Here is a 26,880-nt window from a genome sequence, read left to right on the forward strand (position 1 = left end):
CCTCAGATTAGATCAAAGTCATAATTTCATTCCGCCTATCCAGTTACCAGGAGAGCCATCTGATAAGAAATTGCCCAGCAGAGCAGCCCGAGGGTCAATTTAGACGTTATCTGGCACTGAGTTATAAACGCGGCCAGTTGCCATTGCCGCCGCTTACCTGGGTAGTAGCGTGTCACGCCCGTGGCGCTGCCGAACACCTGCCAGCGGAGGGAGCTGTCATCTCTGCGATTCTCAATGAAGACCCGCTCCAGCGCCTGCGTCCAGTTCAACTCGTTCAGGATGACCGGAGCTTAGTACACACACACACACACACACACACACACACACACACACACACACACACACACAGAACAAAATCATTCATGAGACAATATCTATATCCGTAGGTGAATTGAAGAGAAAATGGAACCAAAAGCGCATTACAGTAATCCCCTGCAATCAATAGTGAGCAAGTAGTTGACGCCCCCCATAAAACATTTTCAGAGCAAATGCCAATACATTAGTACTTTGTACTGTATTACATTAAATCATGACAAAAGTGAATGTGAATAAATAACCAGGTTTAATAAAGTGTGTTGAATGTGTGCTTTGCATCGGCATGGCCGAGTGATAAATATCCAAAGCTGGAGTTGGGTCTGCATGTTATAGTTTAGTGTGAGTATCGGGGCATGAGCTGCCTACAGCAGCTCCTTGCAAGTGTGTCCTTCTGCATGAATGTGTGACTGTTTTAAACATGGCTGAAAGTGTGACGACGATAAAGTCTCTTCTTGCCCATACATTTTTTTTTAAAATTTTTATTGTATCCAAAGCTGACCTTGTCTCTAATATTATTTCGCTGAACAAAGCAAAAAATTGGCAAAGCAATGGCTCCCAACTCAAAATCTCAGAAATTAGGGCACTCATCAGTCAATTTACTCTCCATCCATCCATCCATTTTCTGATCCGCTTATCCTCTCAAGGGTCGTGGGGGGTGCTGGAGTCTATCCCAGCTGTCTTCGGGCAGTATGCGGGAGACACCCTGAATGGTTGCCAGCAGGGCACACGCAGACGAACAACCATCCGCGCTCACATTCACACCTACGGACAATTTAGTGTTCAATCAGCCTGCCATGTTTTTGGAATAAACCGGGGTTTAGCTCATGTGTTTATGAAGAGACCAAAATCTCTTTACATGAGGCAGACTCTCCATTTCTTCCACTAACAACCCAGGCTACACTTCGCTCCTCCACGACATACAAAGCTTGTCTTCCACTCGAGAAGTATCGCGTCAGCATTCTTCCTGAATTCTTTCCGATACAGATGACACTTTGGTGGCATCTTGGGGCCTTTCACAAAAGTACAAAAACTGCAAACAGTGGGTGAGGGTTTCTGTAACAAGTTGGGAATGTAAATCGGCCGATTTGTCAAAAGTTAACACAAATGGAGGGGGTTATTGTACCTTTAAGTGTGCTGATACAAATAACAATTCAATATTATGCTTCGAAATGTGCGGAAAACTGAGGAGTAACATCGTCAGGCTATGGCCCACAAGTCCTCAGTTCACCGAGCAACAGTTTCCAGGTGACCTCATAACATGACTGGGAGATGCTTTTTTTCAAAATACAATGAGGATCACAAATTCTGCATGCTTTACCTCCTCCTAGAAGTTTTAAGGATGCTCGTGTCAGACAAACAAGCAAACTTCAAAGAGGAAAGCCGAGATTAGATGACCATGCATATTCATAAATATTATTCAAAGTATTTCCAGTTTTAAAGGCATGCAAAGGTCCCAGAACGACCTTGGCATCGTATACGTAAGCGCACAAGGCGACGGTGGCCATCTCGCAGGAAATCAATCTAATTTGGCTGATATCTGAACAGTCGCTGAGGAGAAATGCCAGATTACCTTGGAAGAGGTGGTATGTCACCCGCAGAGTGTGTGTGTATGTGTGCATGCGTGCGTGTGTGAGGGGGCAGGGGGGATGTACAGTGTTATTGCAAACATTTGCTTCAATTGTGTGTTTGAATGATTATTTTGAAAGGACATAACGGCATGCAGTCTAAATCCTAAAGTCAGGTATATATTCCTCTTGTCTCTCTCTCACACACACACACACACACACACACACACACACACACACTCGTGCAGAAAAGGAGAGTGCGGTTAACATGAAGTTTAATAGCGAGCGCAATCGGGTTTTAATAGGCACCTGATTAAAGAAGATACCAGCAGAGGAGAAAGTCAACTGGCTTGTCTGAGGAAATGAAGTCACTCAAATGACTTTTAGTTACAAGGCACATGAACCCAGAAGCGCCTACTTGGCTCACTCGTGATCATTAGCAGCTTCTTCAATGCTTTTCAATTACGGCTCACTTGATGGAGCAATGGGATTTCTGTACGAAGCGCAAGTGATCTTGAGCCTTTCCCAACTGAAACCTAGGACTGGTCGCCAATCAGGGAAGAGCAATCCTGTAATTTTTTTATACGGCTTAACCTCACTTGGGTCATGAGAGCTGGAGCCTATCCCAGCTGACTTTTGGAGTCCTAAATCGGGTACACCGTGGATTGGTCACCACAGAATTGCAGGGACCATCTGCTATTTCCGACTAAATTTTCCTAAGAAAACATTTTGCATCCGAGGGAGACCCCTGTCTCGATTTCCACTGATGCGTATTTCCGGAAGATCAGAAAGCCGAAACGCACATTTCAATTTCACCTGGTCTACACATTTCTCAGACAGCGGTCAGCCAGTCATCTGATTAACACGTGTAAAAGTATTATCCTTTAAGCGCCAGTTATCACAGGCTGCGTGCTGTCAAGTCCTGGCTGTTCTCTTATCTAAAGAGAGCCACCGAGTCTGAAGTGATAGCTGTTTCGCACCAGCCAAGGGCAAAGAGACATTCCGCCATCGCTGTTTAAACTGCATTGACTGAACATCACGGGTGTTCCATGTCTGGCCTGTGGGACATTTGGGGCCCGCTGCGTGTTTTTTTAAATTTTTTTTTAACTAGCCCACTGCATTAATCTAATGATAAAACTTAAGAAATTAAAATGTTAAATGTCATGATGTAAAAAAAAGTAGGTATTTCTTTTCCAAGCAGTCACACTATTTAAAATAAGTAAAATCAGGGTAAGCAAATGAATAGCTAAAATCCATATAAAATAGATGATCATTTTCATTCAACATGCATTTTCCCACAAAATAATCAAACTATTAAAAAATACGGGAAAAAAACCCTGTAAATATGTGAATCCGCACGTGCCGCAATGCAAGTATGCAGCGGTCCACTGTACTCTAAATTCAACCAAGGAACAGGTTGCATGTCAGAAAACCACGGAAGCATTTCAAAATAAAAACATAAAGAAATAAACCTTGAATACATACCACTATATTAACAAAATAAAACGTGCAACAACTGAGTATTACGAGCTACAACTGTTGAATGTAAGACAATCACAGTTTTACATCAAATACAAAAAAGTCATCAATGTGACTACTGTATATTAAGACATCGCACAATTTTTGAAATATCCATTTTAAAAATGTTGAATGTTACAAGACTAAAGAGACGAAAGACGAAATTTAATGAATAGAAATGGGTGCATGTCAAAATATGTTGCATTATTGTCTAAATTCATAGTTTTACATACAGAGAGAGTGCGACCTTTTTTTTTTTTACCTTAACCCTTCCATGCACCCTGTAACCTGATAAGATGATAAACTGTCCACTGTAGTAACCTCTGTCCCTGAAAGGGTTAATTACTTGAATTTTCGAGGCGTTAAAAACTTTGGCTCAGCACACTGTATTGATCTACATTATATTGGATTGCTTTTACCCTAAACACAAAAGGGGCACTCCTCAGTGTAAAGTATGAACATCTCTGACAAAACGTCTTCTTATTGTCGTGGATTACAAAGCAACTGAGTTAAGCGTTTACGTGATGTTGGTTGTGTGTTATTCTATCCAGGTGGTGGTCAGCTCATGTTGCTGTCTCAAAATCACAGACCAAAATGACTTTGGGCTAAAATAGGTCATTGTACGCAAGTATACGAGTTACCTTTGCTGTCAGTCCTCACGTACACACAAAAACACGCCTGCGGGAGATCGCTTTAAGAAAAACGGGCGCGTTCGAGATAAGCTAACGCAGCAAGCTAATTCTCTTTGATTTATTCACCCAGGATCTACCCCGACTTCTCTGGACAGTTGATAAAAAGACGAATTCCCGCCTCGGGGGGGAGGCGAATTGCACGCTCGCTCGGGCAGCAGACAGGGCCTCCTGGCGCCGCCATCGTTCACATGAAATGCGCACCCCCGCCCACCATGCGCGATATCTTCAAAAGGTAATTCATCAGCGTGCCGCTCCCATGACATTTGGAGCACCCTTGGCTTTGCCCCCTTTATGTGGCACCACACCACAAAAGCGTTAAGAGAGAGGGAATTTATGGAGCGTCTCCGCTTGAGATTGTTCCTAAACCGCTCTAGTCGCCTTACTTCCTGTGGAACCACCCGCCCTCCCCCATCCTTCCTTCATATACGCATTATTCACACCGATATATCTGAGATAAAGAGCCATCCAAACAGATATGCGCCTTATGCCGCTGTATTAATACAACATCACACAAATGGCTGCGTGAATCTGCTGTATTCACAGAGCACAGCGGGTCATATATCAAGAGTGCAGCACACACAAAGTGGGCCCGGTTCACAAATCCATAACGGTAATGGAGCTAAAGCTATTAGCCCAGTCACTAAGGAAGAGTCGGGCCCATTAGAGCTGTCGTAGTTTACATGTGTAGACAGCTCCGTGTTGTCGACATGGGCTCACGTGGACAAGTCGTGTACCTGACATCGGAGACGGCTTAATTTCAACCTCACGATAAATATTTCTCATGTGCTGTCGACTTTTTCTGAGTCCGCCAGACTGAGTCAAAACAAAGCTGACAGTCAAATGGCTGTAATTACAGCAAATACACAAGAACAACAAGCAGGGAGTGCACCCAAGAAGCTTTTCACTGGGCATCCTTTACAAAAGGTCCCAAGTCATTGTTGGCTCATGTAGAGATCTTAAAAAAGGCATGCATGCACTTTCTTTGCCAATTTACAACCGGTTCCAGTTGTCTTGATACCATATCTGTCATACAGTTTCCACAAACTACCCCAGGAATCAAGAATAATAGCAGACTTGACAAGATCTTTTGCTGATTCAATAATAATCAACAATGATTGTGCACTTTGTTTAAGCAGTGATTCCCAAACATTGTGCTACAGCACATTAAACAATGCTGTGAGGGATCATACGATCTGCAGCAGGAAATTAACCAATTTCACTGAATTGGCCCAAAAATAACGTCTTAATATCTTTGTTCATCTATCAATGTCAGTGACCACATAGCTTTGTCTGCATATAATTTCTTTTTACAAAACACCATGGACAGGCAAGCGGATGGTGCCAGCGTAGAGCTGGGCAATTAAAAAAAAAAAAACAACTATGTCATGATGACAATAGAAAAGATTTTATCGTGTCACTTTGCGACCATCGAGTCTGTCATCATTCGTCATCTGCAGCATTACGCATGTAATTAATGTCAAATTGAGTTTGATTTGATGAGCAAACACTTTCAATGATCACTCTTGGAAATAAAGAGACCAATCAAGAAATCCAATTTGTTTTGTGTTGTAAAATTACCTTTGGAATTATTTGTTTTTTGAAACTACTTTCTGCGCCCTTTCATTTCTTTCCTTTTAAAAAAATGAAATAAATATATTAAATATGGGAAATCTTATGCCGCACTGCTGCCACCAGGTGGCACACTTAACAACAATACAAGCAAGTGAATCATACTAAATCACCATACATAACCAAATGAAATCTAAAACTCACTGAAAATGAATAATAACCTATTGATATAAATAGGTTGAGACAAAATCCTAACCATACTACATGCCGACGGAAGATGCTAAGCTAACCTCTGTGCACCATTACATTTGCATGGCCTGCTCACATGGTCGGCACATTGAAGTGCTTTTCAACCTGCTCTAGTCTACTGTAAAGTCTTTTTTTATCTAGGACGAGAGAACAGCGCAAGCCGGAAACATGTGAACAGTCTCTGTCTATTGATGGCGACACAGTGCCATTTACTGGCATTGTGGTGAATTGCGGCCAATTCCGGAACTAACGGAAAAGGGACTGTAGCCGGCGGCGTTTTGAGTAGACTATTTTCTGTCTGTCCCGGGTCGTTTGGTTCTGTGTCAGTTGCATTGAGGTTCCACTGTATAGTAAAATCAATGTCATTGCAGTGCTCTCAACCCTCCTTTCCTCGCGCTGAGTGTTGAAGGGCTTGAGACGGCAACCGCTTCGAATCCTTGTCAGCAACCGAGGCAGAAGCACTATTAGCTATTAAGCACTATTAGGAACACGGGGTTTAAGATTCTTATCTCATTGGAGAGATGTTTGCTTGATTTGCCACACACATCCCAAGATCGCCCCACCCCCATAAAAAAATAAAATAAATAAAAAAGAGAAAAGAACAACATGCGGCAAATCCACCAAGTGCCAGTTGTGAGCCTGCCGGTTGAGTGAAGTTTGCCGTTTTAATTAGTGTGCAGGTAAACGATAGTGCCCCTTCAACAGGCACACCCTCGGGTGGTGGATGAATGAAGGCTAAAGACTGTTTTTGCCCACCTCTATTTCGTTTTAAACGCATTTCCTTCATCCGTCTATCTTTCCATCAGGTTCAGTGCCGAACTGCCGCTCCCCCCCTCCCCTACCGCGCGCGTTTAAATCTGGTTTGATGCTAAGAGGGCTTGAGTTGTATCTCCAGTGGGGCGTGAGCGGCATGGGAGGGGAGGAGGCTTCCTCCAGAGCCACAGGAACCCGCGGCGTGCCGAACAAATAGACACTGCCAGCCAGCACACAAACTCCTCTCATTATCACGGTTCCTTTTAAGAAACAAGGCTGACGTTTTGCAGTGCCCCCCAAAAAACTCATTTTTGTCCCCACAGAGACATTGCGGCCGACTCGTGACACATTGTGACATGTCGAGGTTGATTTCCCCCCCAAGATAATCCGGCATTGACTCCAATGTAATGAATATCCACTGTTGTCTCCAAAGATAACCGGGAAGATTTCCTGATCGCTATATAATATGTCTAAATATCTATCCCTGTGAGTTATTTTCTGCCTGCATGTGTTGCTCTATATATGCCTTGCTTAAAGGGTTATAATACCGTGAGACGGACGCTATTCGTTCGTCCCAGAATAGTGTTTCCTATCATGTGTTAGTTAGCATTAAGCTAAATTGACTGATCTAAAGCAAAGCCATGTGCGTATTTTACATACACAAGAATCGTCCAAACAAATTCGTAAATCAAGTCATTCGTATCTGCAGGCACCTCTGCAAAAGCTTCACTGTTTGAATTGAACGAAAGCACATTCTCCCACAAGATTCAAATTTATTGAGATGCACCTGTATTGTGACTTTACTGGGTACTAAGCACAAATTAACGAATGCATAGCAGTACATATGGAAATAAGCCTTAATAGCTCATGTGTATAAGCTTGCTTTCTTGTAGGCACATTTTGCAGTTGTCGGTGCTTTTCCGATAACCGCGTCGATTGTCGCGCTGGCAAAGTGACAGCATGACATATTGTATTGTGCTGCTGGAAAGGGCGCCGCACGCAGCGGATTTAGACTTCGCGTTTAATGAAAGGACTTCTCGCACCCAATCGGGGCCTCTCATTATTCCCCGCAGAGAGCTGTGACTGCTTATTGTCATATAAAACATTCATGTAGTCGTGCACTACCACGACTGCACACACACGCACGCACGCACGCACCACAGAGTAAATCCTCTCTAACAAAAAAGGAGGGCAAAACTGACAATGACACAATTTTACTGAATGTACTCTGCAATTAAAGTTGACCTTTTCAATATTTTTGAAGATGATAGTCAGCAGCAATTGCATGCGGACGAAAAAGTGTCGCTTCTGTTCAGCCGTGTCGTTTGAGTAATGATTGAATGGTGACCGGTCCACGGTGCATTTGACTTCTCTTGCCAAAAGTCAGCTGGCGTCGGCTCTTGCTCACACTCGCGGGTAATCAGGCTATGGTTGTTTATACTTAAAAGTTAAATACAACCGAACTGTATTTCAAAATATACTGTGCATGAAAATTAAAGTTTATATAGGCTGTAGACACAACCTTTAAAATACTGTATTTGATTGTATTTCATGTTTGAAATGATGCAAATTGTATATATTTTTTTAATTGTAGAGATTATTTCGTGTACCACTTAAGGGTGCCTGTGTATCACCACCACACTTTCAGACTCGCTGCACTCGAAACTGTGAGCTTTATCGCGAAGAACGTCAGAGCTATTCAATTAAACACTAATATGTGGCTGGAGGCGACGATTTTTCTTATTGAAACACTTTCAATATTTTGGGTCTAATCAGTGTTTGGGCAGAGAAATAAGGAAATAGCTCAAGCGCCCAATCGAGTTTTGGCTATAATGGCAGTAAAAACAAGCAGCAGAATAATAAGGAAACCGAGTGATTGTTCTTCATTTACACAATGATTATTTTCAAGATGATATTAGGAGAGCACTTGTCTGTAGTCTGGCCGCGTCTGTTAACAATCACACGGGGCAAATAAAAGCCGTTCATTGCATTCGCATTATCTATCGTCGCCGCGTCCACTCCGTCGAGAGCAAACAAGACGAGAAGGAAACTATGAATGTTTGACCCGAGCTAATTAGAAAGTTTGCAGGCTCGGCAGCGGGAATGAGCGGCGGGATAATGAATCATAAAATGGTTCATTACTGCGCTCAGGGAACACTCTCCGTCTCAATAAATGGACACAGGGCCTGGCAAACAAATCAAACCAGGACGCGTACGCCGCCTCATTTAGCTTCTGGAAGGATCACAATGAAAGAAAAAGGAGGGGGGGGGGCAAAATTCCCTTGCTCTAAATGGTTTCTATTATTGAAGTGTCTCATCGGTTTCACTCTCTCACTTCACTTCCTTCTATCTTTTTCTCAATCGCTACCTCCCTCCCTCGCTCCCTGTGGCCATTGCCACTCTCATCCATTTGCCCGCGACCCGTAATTCATATTGCTGTGTGCCGGAAAGCAGTTCATTTACACACCGCAACTCAACAGACATAAATTCACAACTGAAATGAACATCTTGATTTTTAAAAAAATGCATTAATAAATTTTTTTAAAGTTTTTTTGTTTTTTTAACAGCTAAATTGAACCAAAAGTGCTACTGTATAGCTAACTTTTCAAACAATGCTACAAAAATGAATGAGGTTAATTTTATTACTTGTTTTCAAGTACTACAGTTGTTTTTGGCAGAATATTGCAGACGTATGACTAACAATATTGCAGACTTTAAGAATCAAGAGTAATTCCTCGAACTGAGTGTGCGTGTGGTGGGATGCACAGTGAGCAGAAAGAGATGAAAGGGCAGGGTTTTGCCAAATGAGTGTTTTATAGATGATACGTATCTCATCCTCATTGAGCTTGTAGGTAAACTGAGGCCTATCCTAGCTGACTTTGGGTGGATCATGGGAAGGTTACAAGCCAATTGCAGGGCACATGTCGATAAACAAGCATTCAGACTCAGGCACAACCATGCAATTTTGGCACTTCAGTTTGCCATTTTTGTATTGATGTCGGATTTTTACAAGTTTAATGCAGATCCCCAAATTCAAAAATCATTTTAAACTGTGGAATCATTAATCTAACCCATTTAATCCCAATTTTTTCCCAGACATTTAAAAGTCAAAATCATTGGTAGCCCTTTTAAGTAATCAGTCATAAAAATTTTTAGAGCCCTGTAAATTAAATCATTGTTGTCCTTCACAAATGTGACCGGTGGGATTAAATGGGTTAATAGGTAACACGTTGAAACCTATTGTTGTTTTGTTGAAATCTGGGACTTTCTGTAAAGCCTGTTTTTTTCCCATGACTATTTCAGTCCTGAAAACACCTAAACCCGAGCACACCTCTTCATAATGGACTTGGCCCATACCCTACTCTCCAATTAACAATCGCAGCACAGCAGAGGCTCCCGACGGGAGCACAGCAAACTACATTCATCGTAAATATACTTTGCTTCCGTGGAGAAGCAAAGCACCAATTCCATGCGCTGCAGCGCTCCGGTCCTGAAGTCACCAGCAGGCTCAATCAAAAGGCCTTTATTCTCCAACTCATATCTTCAGTTGGCGGAAGCGGAGAGCTGCCACAAAATGGCTCCGGGAACAATGTGTAGGCCTGATTGCTCTATTGTGAGTTAGACGCGGCCTCTGACATTCCCCCCCAATCACCGCCTGCTCGGTGACTGTCTCATTCTGACAAGTTGTGTCTGGAGACACAGCTGGGGGGCATTGTTACAGACAGGTGCCGTATGTTCCTGTTTCACAAAGATGGCAACGACCCGGACAAAGGCAAAACGACAGGACGAAAATGACTGTCAGTCTGCATGTTCTCTGTCTTTTTTTCCTTTGTGATAAAAAAAAGGTTGAAAGTTGATAACAGACAGGTGGAAGTGTTGCCTTTTGTCCATTTGGCAGCTGCATCAAAAGGCAGGGGCATCAATGTGACAAGGGGGAGCCCATGTCTATGAAGCGCAAGTGTGAGCGAGAGCACGTCACCTACAATCATGTTAATACGCAGAAAGGGCGGTCGGCTAAAGCTAAGCTAACGTTCACCATTATCTGAGGAGTGAAGAGCCATTCTGGTTGTACCCTGCTGGTGCTTACGACAGCATTAATTCAACAACGTAAGCATTTCCCTCAGTGATTAAACAAGTGTTGCTGTATTGATTAGAATACAAATATAATGTAAATGTGTCCTGGGCTGCACATAATGTTCACAGGATGCGCATTTTGAGGCTATATTAGGTAGTAACTTGTAGGTAGTAGCTAGCGACCTCGAACTGGGGGGAGGGGGGGGTTGCTCGTAAAGTGTTACTTCATCTTACAAGTTTTTCAGACATTTTTTTTTAAGTTTCAGCTACGAGCACATGCTGTGGAGGCAGCTAACTTCACACCAAGCAGCAATTTGCCAGATAATGAACAATTCTTCAAAAAAGTGCCTTCTTTAAGCTATTTATTGCTGCTCCCAGTTTAAGTTTAATTTAAAACTGAACTTACACCAAGGATAATTACAGTTTGTGTATTTACACTTTCTCTCGATAAGTCTATTGAGCTTAATGCTCACACAATATTATGCAAAACGCCTCAGACGGGCTAATTAATCGCGCATCAATGTCAAAACAATTCCAATCTTTGAAACAACTTATATTTGCGAAACCGATACAGATACAGCGAGATTATATAACAATAGTGGCAACACAACTCCAAACACGCTAGACTAGACTTGCGCTATCATGGAAATGAAGTTACGCTCATTTTTATGCCTAGCACACGGGTGCCCGTCTACAAAAATAGGGCCCTTTTTCTTTTTTTGTAACCAATTGGCTGTAGGTAGTAATTTGTAATTGGGAGCTGGTTGGTGATACTCTATGTGCCAGGTAGTTTGAATTTGATTGTATTTAAGTAGCAAGTAGCTCAGAATGATGATTTGTTGTTGTGAGTGTTTGTTCAATTCGAATAGGTAATTGGGAAAGCACTTAGACTAACCGTGTACATGTGGCCTCATAAAAAACAGTATGGCAGAAGTCATGCAGCGCATTTATCATTTTTAACCCCGCAGGTTAATTCACAAGCAAGGAAGTCAACATTATGATTAGCATCTCTCTTCACCATGACACAGCAGAGCAATTTAATATTAATGAACGGAGTTAAAAGTCAGGCCAGCTCCATCAAAGCGACGAGCAGAGCACTAATAACAAGTGCTTGGATGCTTACAGCCTTTGTAGATGTCGGTTGGAATCTGCACGGCGCTGGATGAGTAGTTGACCTTGTTTTTGAAATTAGGATCGTCCACGAACTCCAGCTCCAGAGAGGACGAGCTTTCCAGTGGATTTTCCTCTTCTCCGTCCTCCGTCTGCACAAACACAAAATCTAAAATCAGCATACAAACAAAGCAGATAGACGAATAGGGGAATACGTGCAAATATGGTGACACATTCTGTCATGGCCAATGTGGCATTGAGGTGCCCTTCTGTGCCTCTGGTTCTGATCATTTGGCATTGTCATAACAAATAACGTCATAAAATTAGTAAACCTGCTACTTGTCGTCTGAATTCGGAATAAATGAATCCACTTTACACCGCGTAAGCCCAATTTCTGCTAAGAGAGTACCAAAATAACTGATCCATCGCACTTTCTAGCACCCCCTGAAAGGCTACCTAAGTATGGTACCATGAGAGGAAAGTTAAATGCACAGCGTCCATTGAGTGGCCATTTTTTTGAGCCCAGTTTCTGCTAAGAGAGTACCAAAATAACATTACCCCTTGTTGACTCAATGTGCTGGGTGAAATCCTCTACACCAGGGGTGTCAAACTCATTTCACATTGTGGGCCACATACGGCCTCGGTCTTTGTCAAGTGGGCCGGCCCATTAAAATTATACCATACTCTGCTATAAATCACCAAAATATAATGTCTTTCCTTTGTTTTGGTAGAAAGAAGCACAAGAACATTCGGAAAATGTTGAAATTTAATGAACATATCTTTTACAAAACACTTGGCGAAATGACGGCTTTGATGCTAATGCTATTTCGCTAGCAATTCGTTAGCTGGCTTTTAAAGCTGTGTTGGGTCTGTCTCAGTGACAGACTGAGACTGCTGTTGTCTTCTTCTCTGATCAAAACAATGTTGTCTTATACTCTGCTCAAAACTGTGTTCCTCTAGCGGATGATGAATGAATTGCAGCTTATTCAAACTATTCATTCCGTGTCTTATGTATTTTTTCACTTTTAAATTATGCTGCGGGCCTGATCGAACCTCCTTGGGGGCTGGTTCAGGCCCGCGGGCCGTATGTTTGACACCCTTGCTCTACACGATGCAGTGGGTATATATAACCCAGCATTGCTTCAGTCTCTTTTGGTGCTGGGTTAGCTATTTCTCCAAATTTAAAAAAATTCTCAATTTTAAGAGTGTATGGAAAAGATGACAATTCCAAAATGATAGGAAATTTGAACCCAATAAATATGTACACTCAGCCATTCTCGTGCTTTTTGTCCTCATTACAGTCAAGGGTGAGCTGGAGATTTTCCAGGATGACTTTTGGCAGCGGAGGCAGACTGGTTGCTAGCCACTCACAGGGCACATATAGTATCAACATTCACCATTTGACCCAATATTTTAACCCTTAACCTTAGAACTGTCATGAACTATTCGACTACCGTGCTGCCGCATTAAAAAAAAAAAAAAAAAAAAAAATGTACTGTATTCATTTTGTGAACTCTGAAAGCCAGGATTTCGCTGAAATGTTTTTATACAGCTACTATTGACTTGCCCAAACAAAAACACTCATTCATTACATTTAATTAACTTTCTTGTTAACCAACAAATGTCAGCAGGTTTGTACGGCAGTTGATTCTTAAGTGATATGAGCTTGCCTGCTCGTAGCTCTTATCGGGCAGCCTCTTAGAAGTACGCTGAGAGAACAAAAAGTAGCCCAGCAGGAGAAATTTACAGATCAAACTCCATAAAACAAAGACGTGGGAGGTCGATTCACAATCGGGTCTGTTAACTAAAAAAAGACGACGAATGAAAAGTGTGTGCGCTTTCGCTTCCAGCACTTTGATACACTCCCAAATGCAAGTTGCCCCCAGCTTCTATTCATTCACTATTAGTCATCCTCCATTAGCCTTCAATTGTTTAGCCTAAATGCACATCTAAGAAGAACCAAATCGGATTATTCCTCTTGCTTTCGGACAGGGGGGAAAAAAAACAAGTTATGTTGGGTGCATAAATTATTGCTCTTTATGTTTTAATAAAGCAGCGTGGGTTGATTGGATCTGACATGATGAAACCTGTTGTTATTTTTTGAGGGGGTGGTGGGGGGGGCGGCTTCATTAAATCAAAAGAAGCGCGTGTCCACAGCAGGGCAATGATTGATGGGTCCGTTTTAATTGTCAATTAAAATGCAATTACAAGATGTTGTTGGGACGAGCCAGGGGGACGTTCCCGAATAAAGTCACCCAAAGAAATATCTCAAAGTTCCCATGAAAGACCAACAATTACAAGCCAGAGCAACTTCTGCAACTTCTCTTTGACGGTCACACGAAGAGGGAACAACAACAAAAAAACAAAAAACAAAACAGTACCGCAGAAGGACGGCCTGTGAAGATTGTTGTATGTGTTTCTACTTTCTGTGTACTAAAGTAGCAGTTGTTTGGAGGTTTCTATTCTCAATGCTAATTTTCTTTTGCTTGTCTAGAGCGTTTAATGTGTTTCAAGCATTTAGGGTGGGTGATTTATTTTATTTTTTTTAATTCATTTTATATTTTCACCAATTGCGTATGGGATTGGAATGTCATTTGATAAATGGGGGTTTACTACAATCAATAAAACCAAAAAGTGACAAGTTAATTTCTGTCATCATAAATGAAATGCGATCTCAATGAGAGACTCATGGGAAAAGGTTTGACATGAGGACCAAGATGTTTGTTGAGTACGCAGCTTGGCATGAATTCTGTTGTCAGGCAAGGAGAAGTGCCCCTCTCCCCCACCCACACTTTTTCCATTCTTGCTTCAGAAGAGCCCCAATCATAATTAACTAAGGCAGTTTCTAATTAGCAAGTGAATAAATGCAGGCAGCAAGGACTGATTGGTTCATTTTCTTCAACCACCCACCACCTGTTTTGTGCGAATCATTACCCAATTTGTTCATTTTTATCTCTTTGCTTTCAAGGATTCATTAATGGCTGAAGGGGCCAGAGATGACATTTGGAAGATTCTTCCCTTCCTGCCTTGGGTTAACTGGGGTTAAGTTCAAGCGTGTGTCACGCATGACCTTCCATATGATATATGTGTGTGTGAATAAAGCCGGGGACGCACACAGCAATAACCGAGACCAATTTGAGGATATTCCTTCTGATCAAAGTCATTGAAGGTCAGATTATTGGATGCGTTTCAAAAGATCATCCTGACGTATTATCCTGTCGTGTGCCTTGTTGTAAGAGTGAATTTTAATTTTCTAATTTTCAACAAAGCTACTGCAAAGCCAAATTTTTTTCCCTCTCAAACACAATGCACAGCAAAACCTCGAAAATATTCCCCCTGAGCGATTATCCTGTGTTAGGAGTGTGTTTTCTTCCCTGATCACAAAGCTCTGAAAACGGACTTCGTCACAAGTGATGACAGGTTGATTTTGAAATGAACTATTGAAATGACGTTTTCCAGGATACTGAAACAAATTGAGATGCACCTGTACGTATGAATATCACACGCTTCTTCATCACATACGCTGTCAAAATGCATCACATAATAAGAAGTAAAGTGACAAACGGAGCACTAGGGAAGGCAAAGAGCACAAGGCAGGGTGCAGATTGACACTTACCTGACAGTCATCGGAAATTTTCCTACAATTTCACCCCGGTGGCGGGGCCTTAATTGGTGGGGCTGGCGGAGTCACTACGATTTTCACAACCCCTGCCTGACTTCATCCCCACCAGCTTTGGGTGAAAGCGGGGTCAGTTAAGTTAGGGTCACGGGTGTCTCGCCCCGAGTTAATGATGACTGATGCTCACCAATTAGACGTGCTGACAGGCCCTAAAGTGTCGTGTCATTAATCAAAGGGGTGGCGGGTGCGAAGAGAATATCGCAGCGTGATTTATTACTCCTTCACCTCCCCCTTTAGTCCCTTCTGCTCATCTCTGCCTAGCTATTTTGGCCTTCAAACTTGCGCCCGGGACATTCAGGGAAGCACACAAAACCACGAATGACACTAAAGCTGTGTCAGCTATCCACACAACAGCCACGTGGTGATTACCCTGCATGGAAATGTAACATTTGAGGATATATAGCTCCAAATAAATCAACTTCACAGTCTCCACTTTGCTGCAGCGGACTGTTTTATTGCAGCCCTCAGTCTCCTCATGGCTCAGTAGCGGATGTGTCATTGTCACGTTATCGTAACATCTGAGGATGCAGGGCCAGAAATGGCTAATTTAAACCACCGGCATAGTGTTTAATGCTGCAGATTCGTCATCGTCACATTACCAGAGCTGCCAACCTACAGAACTTCACGTCCATAACAATTTGTCAGAATGTCCAGATTTTTTTTAACATTTTGTCAAGAACATTACCGTATGACGGTTATTATAACGTGCACGGTGATAGGATAAAACGAATTACACATGCTGTTCAAATGCAAAACACAATCATTAGTCTATATACCGGTAGTTGTAATTGTTAATAATGTAGGCCTTAAGTATTTGCCATCGTAATGGATTGATTGCAACAACTCTTGTGATGATACACACAGTTGCAGTCTGAATATGAAGTATCTGAGATTTCAGTGTACCATCATAAATATCTGTACCTATGGATGAATTAGCCTTCACCAATTCTGTTTTCAACTGTAGTAAACAAAGCAAGTCAATTAAATCACATTACTCAGATCTCAAAAGTCCAAATTAAAATGTACTCTATTTCGCAACACTTTGCTCTTTTCACTACATTGGAACACTTTTGATTTGAATTTCGATGGTCTAAAACAGACTCCTGATTGGAGGTATCGGGATGAGCGCAGCGCTAAGGTCAGCTGCCACCGACTCAGAGCTTGGAATTAGGCCCGGTCGACCATATCTTGGGTTACATGCACCTCGGGCCGGCTGTCGTCGTGCCACAGCGGCTCACCACAAAGCAGCGTCACCGCACTAACATACAGAGACAACCCTGAGTGACACGGATGTTGGGCTGCAAGAAGCAGGAAGGCTTGGGAAGAGGGTTCTGTTTGGTTGGAAGGTTTTGGCAGGCAGGCGGGCAGGCAGGAAGACTTTGGGGAAGAGGGGATGAGGGAGGGGGGGTGAAGCAGTCCATTCTGTACTCACCAAGTCTGAATCCGCTTTGGAATCGTAGTATGAAATGGCATTCTCCTGTGCAGAAAAGAAAGAGTGAAAAGACAGGCTGATGAGAGGAGATATAGCAGTGCCTATATCCGCCCCGACTCCTGGAGGTGGGTTAGCAAGGAGAGAGAGAAAGGGTCATGGTTATATTCTGTCATCCATGCAAGAATATAATCAGCATCACAGAACACAGGAGGAGTAGTGTGATGTGCAATGACCGAGAGGTTGCTGCTGAGGACCCCGACCCCTCCCAGAAAAGGATCTCATAAGGGTGGCAATTCAATGCAATACATGTTGAAACAGTGATGGGGGACACTGTACAAACATGTCATGTGACAGAGTGACAAGGTATTTTATGGAAAATGAAGCATGACAGTTTTGGACATCGAGAATGATGGTAAATTGACATGCAAAATGAAACCAAGGACGTATTTTCTTGGCTTTCTATATGCGAAAATGTTTCAACATAATCCTGGGGCTCACTTACATACAGTAATACATTCGAGTTTCAGCCCATGACAGCAAGGCGAGGTGATAAGCCAGAGCCACTTTCAAGTGACTGCTAACATCTGTCTCCCAGACAACACTGTCTGAAATACGATCATGTAAAAACCACCTCAAACTCTTACGGGCGAGATTCATGCTGTGAGGCCAAAGCAAGTGTAGTGTTGAAATTTGTTGGATGCAAAGATTAGTGATTGTGAACAACATTAGCAACTGATAAGCAGCACAAACTTGATGCTTGGTGAAATTGTTGACGTGTAGCTGTGGCAGTACTTGTGTATGTCGTGTATGAAGTGCTACCTCCATGGGTGAAAATACTTTTATCACGATAGCTGCTCACGCTTCTCCATGCCCTGGGCTCTAGCCTATGGTTGTTTTGGCGCAGGCCACTATTTTAAAGCATGTAACATACAACATCATTTTATTGACCTCAAGTAAACATTGTTCAACGCAACTTTGTTCAAAATGCAGTAACTTTTCAAAAGAAAAATGCAAAAATGTTTGATTGTTGAAAGGATCATGTGAGGTGAGGTCATGGATAGAAATGCATGTCACGGTAAGGCTGGAGGATGACATCACTTCCTGGGTGTCTCGTTAGAACTTCTTGATTCTGCACAATGGCGGAGTGTTTACGATGCAGATTCAACAAAAGCCATGTAACCCGAAATTGTGCTTTGCTGTAGTCCATCATTAAACCAATGCAGTAGTACAGTCATAATTATTGTAAAAATGATTCAATTTCTTGACCGGTATGTCCATGTATTCTTAATGTGGCTACGGAAACTACTTCATCGCAGAAAGTTCATATGTTCGGAATATCTTCAAATGTGGCCCCCTCTGCATTTTACTAGACCCATATTTCTGTTCTTCAGTATTCAAAATGGTACTACAGTCTCGAGAAACTGCCATTTGTGTTAGCTGAATAAATTAAGTAATCAGCACCCGAAGCCCGCCGAGCTTCGTGAAGGTTGCTTGTCGGCATGGCGTCCACTTTACAGAAGAGCTGTAAGTGTGTGACTTCAAGGGCACCGCCGTGACCGAGAGGTGTTGGCGCTCTGGTGGTCACGGTCTGATGAGGGCAGACTTTCTCCTGCCAAATTCATCTGAAATCTGGAGTAGAATCTTCACTCCAACAGGGCCCGGGCTCTGGCTTGCCTCCACTGCTAATCTGAGTCAGACATCAAAAAGTTCCCTAACCAGCTCCACAAAGGAACACGGGATGATCAAAACTCCCAGCGACACGAAACATTTGGGTAGAGTGGCCTGTGGATGACGGTCATGGAAGATGATGGCAGACAACGCGTCTCCAAAGACGCGGCAAATCTTCCAAGCTCCGTTGGAGAGCTCAAGAAGGAGGTTGCGAGGAGGGAAAGGGGACGCCAACACTGGGATCAGAACGGATCACTCAGGGCGTACGTTGGGTTCATTCGGCGGGTCATAATGGCGGCCCGAGGTCGGGGAGCCGTGAAGGGGATGAATTTGGAGGAGGGAAGATTGAGATGCGTGGCGTGTGCGGTAGGGGCTGGCAGGGTTGGCGGATGCCAGGCACTAAAAATAGCCTCTGCGACGGGAGATGAGAGACAGGCTGGAAGAGAGAGACATTTTCGGCAGCGCTGTTGTGTCTGCCAGCAGGTTTGATCCACAGCCCAATCCTGCTCAGACTGGGGTCTCATTGCGAATCCAATCTCACTACCGGGCTGACATTTATTGCATCTCGATATTCACAGCCACTTTCCGTTAATGAAGTTTGAAATGATGCATTACAAAAAAGTAATATCTTGACTTGTCATTTGAATGTTATTTACCAAAATACCTGCACACAAAAAAAGAAAAAAAAGAAAAGAAAATGCAAGCCACAACAGCACAACTGCCAGAAACCACCACTGTACTTTACTGCATAAGTTAGTCTTGTGTAGTATTCATTCATTCATTTTCCAAACCGCTTCATCCTCACTAGGGTCGCGGGGGGTGCTGGAGCCTATCCCAGCTGTCTTCGGGCAGTAGGCGAGGGACACCTTGAACGGTTGCCAGCCAATCGCAGGGCACACAGAGACGAACAACCATCCACGCCCACACTCACACCTAGGGTCAATTTAGTGTTCAATCAGCGTGCCATGCATGTTTTTGGGAATGTGGGAGGAAACCGCAGTACCCGGAGAAAACCCACGCAGGGCCCGGGGAAAACATGCAAACTCCACACAGGGAGGCCGGAGCTGGAATTGGACCCGGTACCTCTGTACTGTGAAGTCGACGTGCTGGCCACTGGACTACCGGGCAGCCGTCTTGTGTAGTATAGTACTGTATTTATTTTTTTAACACAATGCCCTCTGTATCTGCACCATACAACGACTGTAAAGACTTTCTATTTTACTTTCACATTTACAACTAATGGTGGCAGGAATAGACGAGGCGTTTGTTTGAGTCAGTGGGGTTGGCAATCACGTTCCAGTGTACCGAATTTTACCCCCTCTGCCTCACTAAATTCTTACTGAACAGTGCGTAAGGGCATATTTTTTTCTTCGTGAGCCATGAGTGCATGTTGCTGTGAGAGACGCCACCAAACTGGCAGGAAAGTCACTGTCTGGACTAAAACCTAATTGAACATGTATTTTTACCTGCTAAACAGGAGACTAAAGGACAGTGGTCTCAAATTAGCTTACCTAAGTAAAATAAGACATCTTTCAATTGGGAGATAACGTTCCTGAAGAGGAATAACAATTCATTTTGATGTTTAAAGCTGCTAAATTGCGAATGGAAATGTTCTTACGACCTGAAATGAAACTTGCTCTTTAACGGTGACTACATTTAGGCACTTCGCACTCAGAGTTTGTTTACGTGCGCTATGGTATATAAATGTGGAACTCTGCTTTGAAAACACATTAAGATTAATTCCAACAGTGTCGATGAAATGCCACAGGGTGACCAACAGGCTCTGCAAACTGGTTAGGCATCTTCAAAGGGTGAGTACTTTTGCTTTATTTTAGTTATTCCATTAACTTCTCTTCATACTTGTTTGACTGTTAGGAATACTGAGTGTGGCGTCCCAACCAGTTGAGGGTTTGGGTTAAACACTCTTTTTATATAAAGCACAGTCCAAACACACACACACACACACACACACACACACACACACACACACGCACACGCACACGCACACGCACACGCACACGCACACGCACACACACACACACACAAATAAAATTCACACAAAGCCTGACAAATACCCAGTGGCACACAACACGCTATCAATAAATTAAATCCATCATACCAAGTGGACTCGCAAACTCCAAATAGCAGACAAACACCAAGGGGCCAGGTGATGAACCCGGCCCCCCTTCCCTTACATCACTTTTTCTTTGTGATACAACGTTATCTCTTTCCTCTGTGTGCTCCATCTGTCCTCCTCGGACCTTATCTCCATCGTTCCGAATGCCCCCTTCCACTTCCACCCCCACTCAACAGGAGTCTACCCTCGCCAATTTTAGATTTGAGCAAAAGCAGCAGCTGCAAGCAGCATACAGGTAAGATGCCTACTGTTGCCATAGGAACCGACCCTTTCCTCTTGATCAGAATGTGACTGCCTCCTTGACAGGTTTAGTGTTTGCTGTTTTTTTTTTTTTGTTTTGTTTTTGTTTTGGTTTGTTTATCTGACCAGGTGTCAAATTGCGGATTCGTTGTTTCTGTTGTAGGCTTTATCATTGAAACTCATCACAAATATATACCCCTTTAAAAATAAGAAAACGATTCTTGGCATGATTTGTGGAATAAACGTGTGTGTGTGTGTGTGTGTGTGTGTGTGTGTGTGTGTGTGTGTGTGTGTGTGTGTGTTTGTGTTTATGTGTCAGGCCAGCCACAAATTGGGGGCCCAAGATAAATTCATCGATACAAAATGACCACAAAATGTCATTTGACAACCTTTATAGACAGTGTTGACAGTTATAATATAGAACCCGCCCCCAAACCCCAAACCCTGAATGCAATAAATTATTAAATCATTAAAGAAAGCTAACTTCAAAACTGAAATAAATAAATAAAGCTGAATTGAACAACGTCATAATTAGCATGATGATGAATGCCCAGCCCCTTCATCACTTTTGTGTCATTGATGAGTGGAGCGAAATCTTAATTCTAATACAAACCCAATTCAGACTTGGGACATTGGGTTAAACAAAGAAAAAACAGTCAACTATGATTTGCAAATCATGTTCACCTTATACTTAATTGAGGACACTACAAAGACAAGATATTTCATGTTCAAACTGATAAATTGCTTTAGCAAGTAATTCTTTACTTGGAATTTTGTGGCTGAAAGAAAGTTGAGAAATGCTCATCAAACACCTGTTTGGAACTTCCTCCAGGTGAACAGGCTAACTGGGAACAGATGGGTGCCATGAGTGGGTATAAAAGGAGCCTCCCGGAATTGCTCAGTCATTCACAAGCAAAGATGGGGCGAGGTTCACCTCTTTGTGGTTGAACTGTTCCCTCACGAAATGTAGGGATTTTATCATCTCCGGTCCAACTGAACACACCGTTCCAACTTCATCGAAGTTGGGTTTGTACTAATAAAAACTACTGCAGTTGCAATTACACCACTATCTTTTATTTATTGACTATAATGCCAATAGAGGCCTAATTCTATTACTACTACTACTACACTACTACTACTACTAGTACAACACATATCATTACAATATTATACTAAGAGAAAGAAGATCAATTGATAGGCTTACTGTAACATGCAGTATTGGTTATATTTTATATTCATACACAAACTGGTCATTTTATTCCATTTCATCCAATGAATACAAAAGATATTAAAAAGATATCGAGGGCAGGGGAAGGGACGGTCGTCAGCCTAAACCGACACTCGAGATTCAGAGATTCTTATTTATAGGCTGAGTTCGGAAAATTCAATCTGACTCATTCCCCTTCCATTAATTTCTGAACACGCCCAGTTACAAACCAATCAGCAGATCGCGCTTGAACTGTTTTTAATTTGGACTGTGTGACGCACTGGGCTCCTGGCTTCCGTTTGTGGGGCACTCTCAATAACCGTACGCGTTTCCAAACGGGTGGAGTGAAGCAGTGCTCCCTGCAAGTATATCTCCAAACACACCCATAATGAGTAGCAGGTTTGACCCACAAAGTTTTCTTTCATCAATGTCCTCATCGCCTTCAAGTGAAGCTCAAACTTTGTTATGTTTTGCTTTTTTTGCTCTCTTGCTTGCTCCCGACTCGTGGTATCAAGGTCTTGTTCTGCAAGGGTGGGTTGAAGGGTTCCCTCTGATTGGTGTCTTGTCGTGTCCCGTCATTGTTGCAATACAGTGAAACGCCTCTACAATGAAACCTACATGGGCGAAAATACCCCCCTGTGTGAAAAAATGCATTAAAACCATTCCCACTTTTCTGCTCCCCCTACAACGAAAAATCCCCCTGTTGCGTGATACGAAATCTTTTTGTCTGCCCTTGCCTCGCAACGAGATTCACTACAACGAAAACAAGCCATCCGCAAAAGTCTAATCCAACCTCAGCCGACAGCGACTCCTACTGTTTAGCTCGGAAACGGCAACAGCAAACACCACAGTGGCTTACATATGCGCAGTAGTACAGGAAGTATGTGTTATTCTTAGTTTCAGACGCAGCACGAACGTTGCGCATGCTAAAATGGCTACAAAAATGGACCTTTGCAGACCAAGGAGTGAAGAAAAGAAAAGCTTTAACGCTTGAAGACAGGATAAAGGTAATAAAAATGAAAGATGGAGGAAGCAAAGTAAAAGACATTATGCAAGAAATTGATGTAAGTGAAAGTGAATGCTGATCGTAAATTTGTCAATTTCTTTCCCTTTTTTTCTTTTTACGCTGGCTATATGAAATGTCAAATAAGTTTATGCTCATACTTATGCACTATTGGAATAAAAATAAAGAGTGCATATACGTTTGTGTGTGTGTGTGTGTGCGTGCGTGTGTATGTTTGCATCTGAGATAAATTTGCTGTAGTGAAAAGTCCCATGTTGTGAAAAATGTCTTGCTGCAAACACGATTTCGTTGTAGAGGAGTTTCACTGTAATTGCCCATTTCTTTTCAGAAGCAAATGATACGAATTTTGGGATCTCATGAAAGCGCTTGTGCAATTGATGTACATATATGCAGAATTTTGCACATATCTACATCCACTCTGTGTGCATCTGCACAAATGTGTACTCTCTGGCAAATTGTGGCGCTATCAAGGATGTTGAGGCCCTGGGCACAAAGCGTGTTCTGCGATTTGGGAGGGGCAGCACCGGTGTGTATATTCGATATAACCAACAGCATTTTTACCCTGCACCATTCACCCACTCGGGGGAATGAACCCACGCCGCCATTACGTCACCGGCTTGGAAGCGACGAGTCTCACGGCTGAGCTCAACATCTGGGCCCTGCGCGCGGGCACGTTGTGACTGAATGGGGTTGCTACACCGAACGATTTCTCAACAGGCTGACATGGAAAGGTTTGACATTTGAGTGTGACAAGCGCTCAATCACAGCTGGAGACAGATTACAGTCATATTCATATCTCCTCCGGACACCTGCTAATGATTTTATAATTAGAGAACACACTCCTCGGCGCCTCGGCACCGCTCTGGGGTGGGCGCACATGCGTGCAGACACCCCCCAACCCCCACCATCCCCGAACGACACCCTCTCGGCTGGCCCTGATAGACTTGCAATCATTCCCAGCGCCAGGTTCGCTAATGGAAGCTGACATTATATCAAACACAATAAAGGATTTCATTTAGTGCTCTTCATTAACCCATGCGGCCTCATGAAAACCACACACAAAGGGACCTACCGGTACACAAAATTACCAAAGCAAAGTGCTCAACAATATTTGTCTGTAATGTTTGAGGGAATATCATCAATATTTTACATGAAATAGTTCCGCCAAAATGTCTCGTAATTTGCTTATTTCTAAAAATATGTCTGTGACCAAGATGTTCTACACTTCCTCTTTACTGTGACATAGCAGCAGTAGGGTTCATTTTGAGATGGGACAAATGTGCAAATCACAAGTTAGTCCCAAGTCACATTTTTCAGGTCTCAAGCAGGTCGTGTGTGCGAGTGACTGTGGGGGGGAAAAAAAACAAACTAACAAAAAAAAAAAAAAACAACAACAAGCAAGTCAAGTTGAGTTGCCACCAAATTTCAAGCTACATTGAATTTTGTTGAATGATTACCATGAGCTAACGGTGTTAGCTTCTGATAAGGGCAACATTTGTGATTACTTTGTAGACGACCTACAAAGTCCGTGTGCTATACATGCACACCGCATCGTGCTGGCTCTATGAGTGATAATGTGAAAAGCTTTTATTGTCTTCATATACATTTTTTTCCACACTCTGGGCTAATGCTTTGTTCCTGGTCATCATAGTAACAAAAGCCAGTGGCTTAGAAATATACGAGGTGGGGTTGAAAATTGCTCGCTTACAAACGACACATTTCCAAGCTATTGTATGCAGTGTATGAAAACCCCAAAAATGTGTCAGTTTTCTTATCATCTTTTTGCAGAAAATCCCACTCAACTGTCAGTCTTGACATAAACCTCCTCCAATTGGCTTTTGGCTGACCCCTTGTCAGTTTTCAAAATCTCCAGTATCCAATCGCCCTGTGTCAAAAGGTGTGAGGCTCAACACACTCGAAAATGTTAGCCATTGAAGCCTATGCAGTAAGTGAGGGAAAACAGGACTCCGGGCTAAGCATCCACACACCCACACACAGCTCACCGAGATGTAGAAGCATTCACACATGACTGACATGCAATTTCAGACGTAGAATTAAATGTATAGGAAAATAAGGACAGGGACACGTGCAACAAGAAGAAACCTGAAAAAGGGATTTTTTTTTCTAATTTTAATGTTACTACATCGTGTGTGTGTGTGTGTGTGTGTGTGTGTGTGTGTGTGTGTGTGTGTGTGTGTGTGGATGAGCTTCTTGTGTTGTATCATTGTTCAATGTGTGGGTATTTGTCAGAGATCTGAAAGCCCTTTTACCTCCTTTGATCTTTTTTTCACTTCCTGATGCCATATAGGAAATTTAATTATCTCCAGTTCATCTCACAGTCATACACGGTGGAGTCTTGCTATGCATATAACTGAGAAGCAAAAATCCACACGTTTTTAGCCACCTCAGCGGGGGGCCATTTTTCCACTTTCTGTCAACTGAAAATGACCTGATAGTTGCTCAGGTAACGGCCAATCATGGCTCACCTGTTTTCCGAAGGTAAGCCATGATTGGTTCTGTAACTCAGCCCTTAACAACTGTGATATAATTTCCAGTCAACAGCAAGTGGCAAAATAATCCGCCCCCTGAGCTGGATTTTATTGCTTCACTCATATGAGTAAAACATATTGCTGTTAATAATTTATTTGGGTTGACTTCCACTTTAATGACGTCTGTAATTACTGGGAACTGGCAATGTAACATTTAAAAAGACGTAAATTTAGTTCAAACTCAAAAATATTACCCGAGACTTTTAGTCTACATCTAAATCTCTTAAACCTACCGGCAGGGTGAAATAATTGCATCTTTTTTTCGAATTTCTCTTTCTTTCCAGGCTTAAAACCTCGCTAAAAGCATCGCAATCTGATGACGCGTTTTCTGCTATGACGATAAGGAATGAGGGCCTTTGTCCCGCTGCACTCCGGGAAACGTTGCTATCCCATTGTTGGCTGACAGGCCTCGATTGAGGAGCGGGGTTTTAACTCTGATAGCATCGCCGCATTGCATGGACACGGTGTCAAATAATAAATAAATAAACAGAAAGCCTATCGAGCAAGACACACGCATGCCAACGCCTCCTAAACAAGGCACAGATCTAGGGTAGACAAACAAGATAAACAGAGCACGTTCTGAATTGTCAAGAGACGACTGGAATCCAGAGGGACAACGCCAATGCAATTATCTACAGTACATTGGGATGAAGTAATGATTTGATCCTCTGTTAAAGCTTACAAATAAACAGACTCCAATTGAAATGGTTCTCTATTGTGTACCTTACGGTAATAGAGTAGGGCTGCAGCTATCTTTTTTTTTTTAATGACTAGTCTACTGACTATTGCATGAATTATTCAACTTATCAGATACAAATTATTTTCATTAACCAATACCAATATAAAATATGCTTGTGAGGTCCAGATTCTTTTTGTCCACATGGGGTCACCATCAACACGTTCTACACTTCAGTACCTGTGACGTTAAATGTATGCCTGGATTTAAAGGGTGGGGTTTGGCGTCGTGTCTACAAATGATAGTGTAGGAGGCTGTTGTTAGCGCAGGTTAGCCAGTCTTCACGTCATGTCCACAGACATCTAAAATTAACCTAGACGTGTAATGCTCCCTACTTGCTGTAGTGACAACTGAAGTCATCGG

At 42.6% G+C, this 26,880-nt stretch overlaps 1 protein-coding gene across 5 annotated transcripts in view; it reads right to left on the reverse strand.

Moving 5' to 3' along the window:
* Positions 1-26,880, reverse strand: part of cacna2d2a (calcium channel, voltage-dependent, alpha 2/delta subunit 2a) — a 237,398-nt gene that overhangs the window by 46,478 nt on the left and 164,040 nt on the right. For 4 of the 5 annotated variants that reach the window (XM_019857142.1, XM_019857122.1, XM_019857114.1 and 1 more), the window contains 3 exons: positions 16,957-17,001; positions 11,859-11,997; positions 158-289 (listed from right to left, as the gene is read on the reverse strand). In XM_019857142.1, the coding sequence (XP_019712701.1) occupies positions 158-289; positions 11,859-11,997; positions 16,957-17,001 (316 nt within the window). The remainder of the gene's footprint in view (positions 1-157; positions 290-11,858; positions 11,998-16,956; positions 17,002-26,880) is intronic. The other variant, XM_019857131.1, reaches the window with a different exon arrangement.

Source organism: Hippocampus comes, unplaced genomic scaffold (genome assembly GCF_001891065.2).
Source record: "Hippocampus comes isolate QL1 unplaced genomic scaffold, H_comes_QL1_v1.1 scaffold17, whole genome shotgun sequence".
In the NCBI taxonomy this organism is placed as follows: Eukaryota; Metazoa; Chordata; class Actinopteri; order Syngnathiformes; family Syngnathidae; genus Hippocampus; species Hippocampus comes.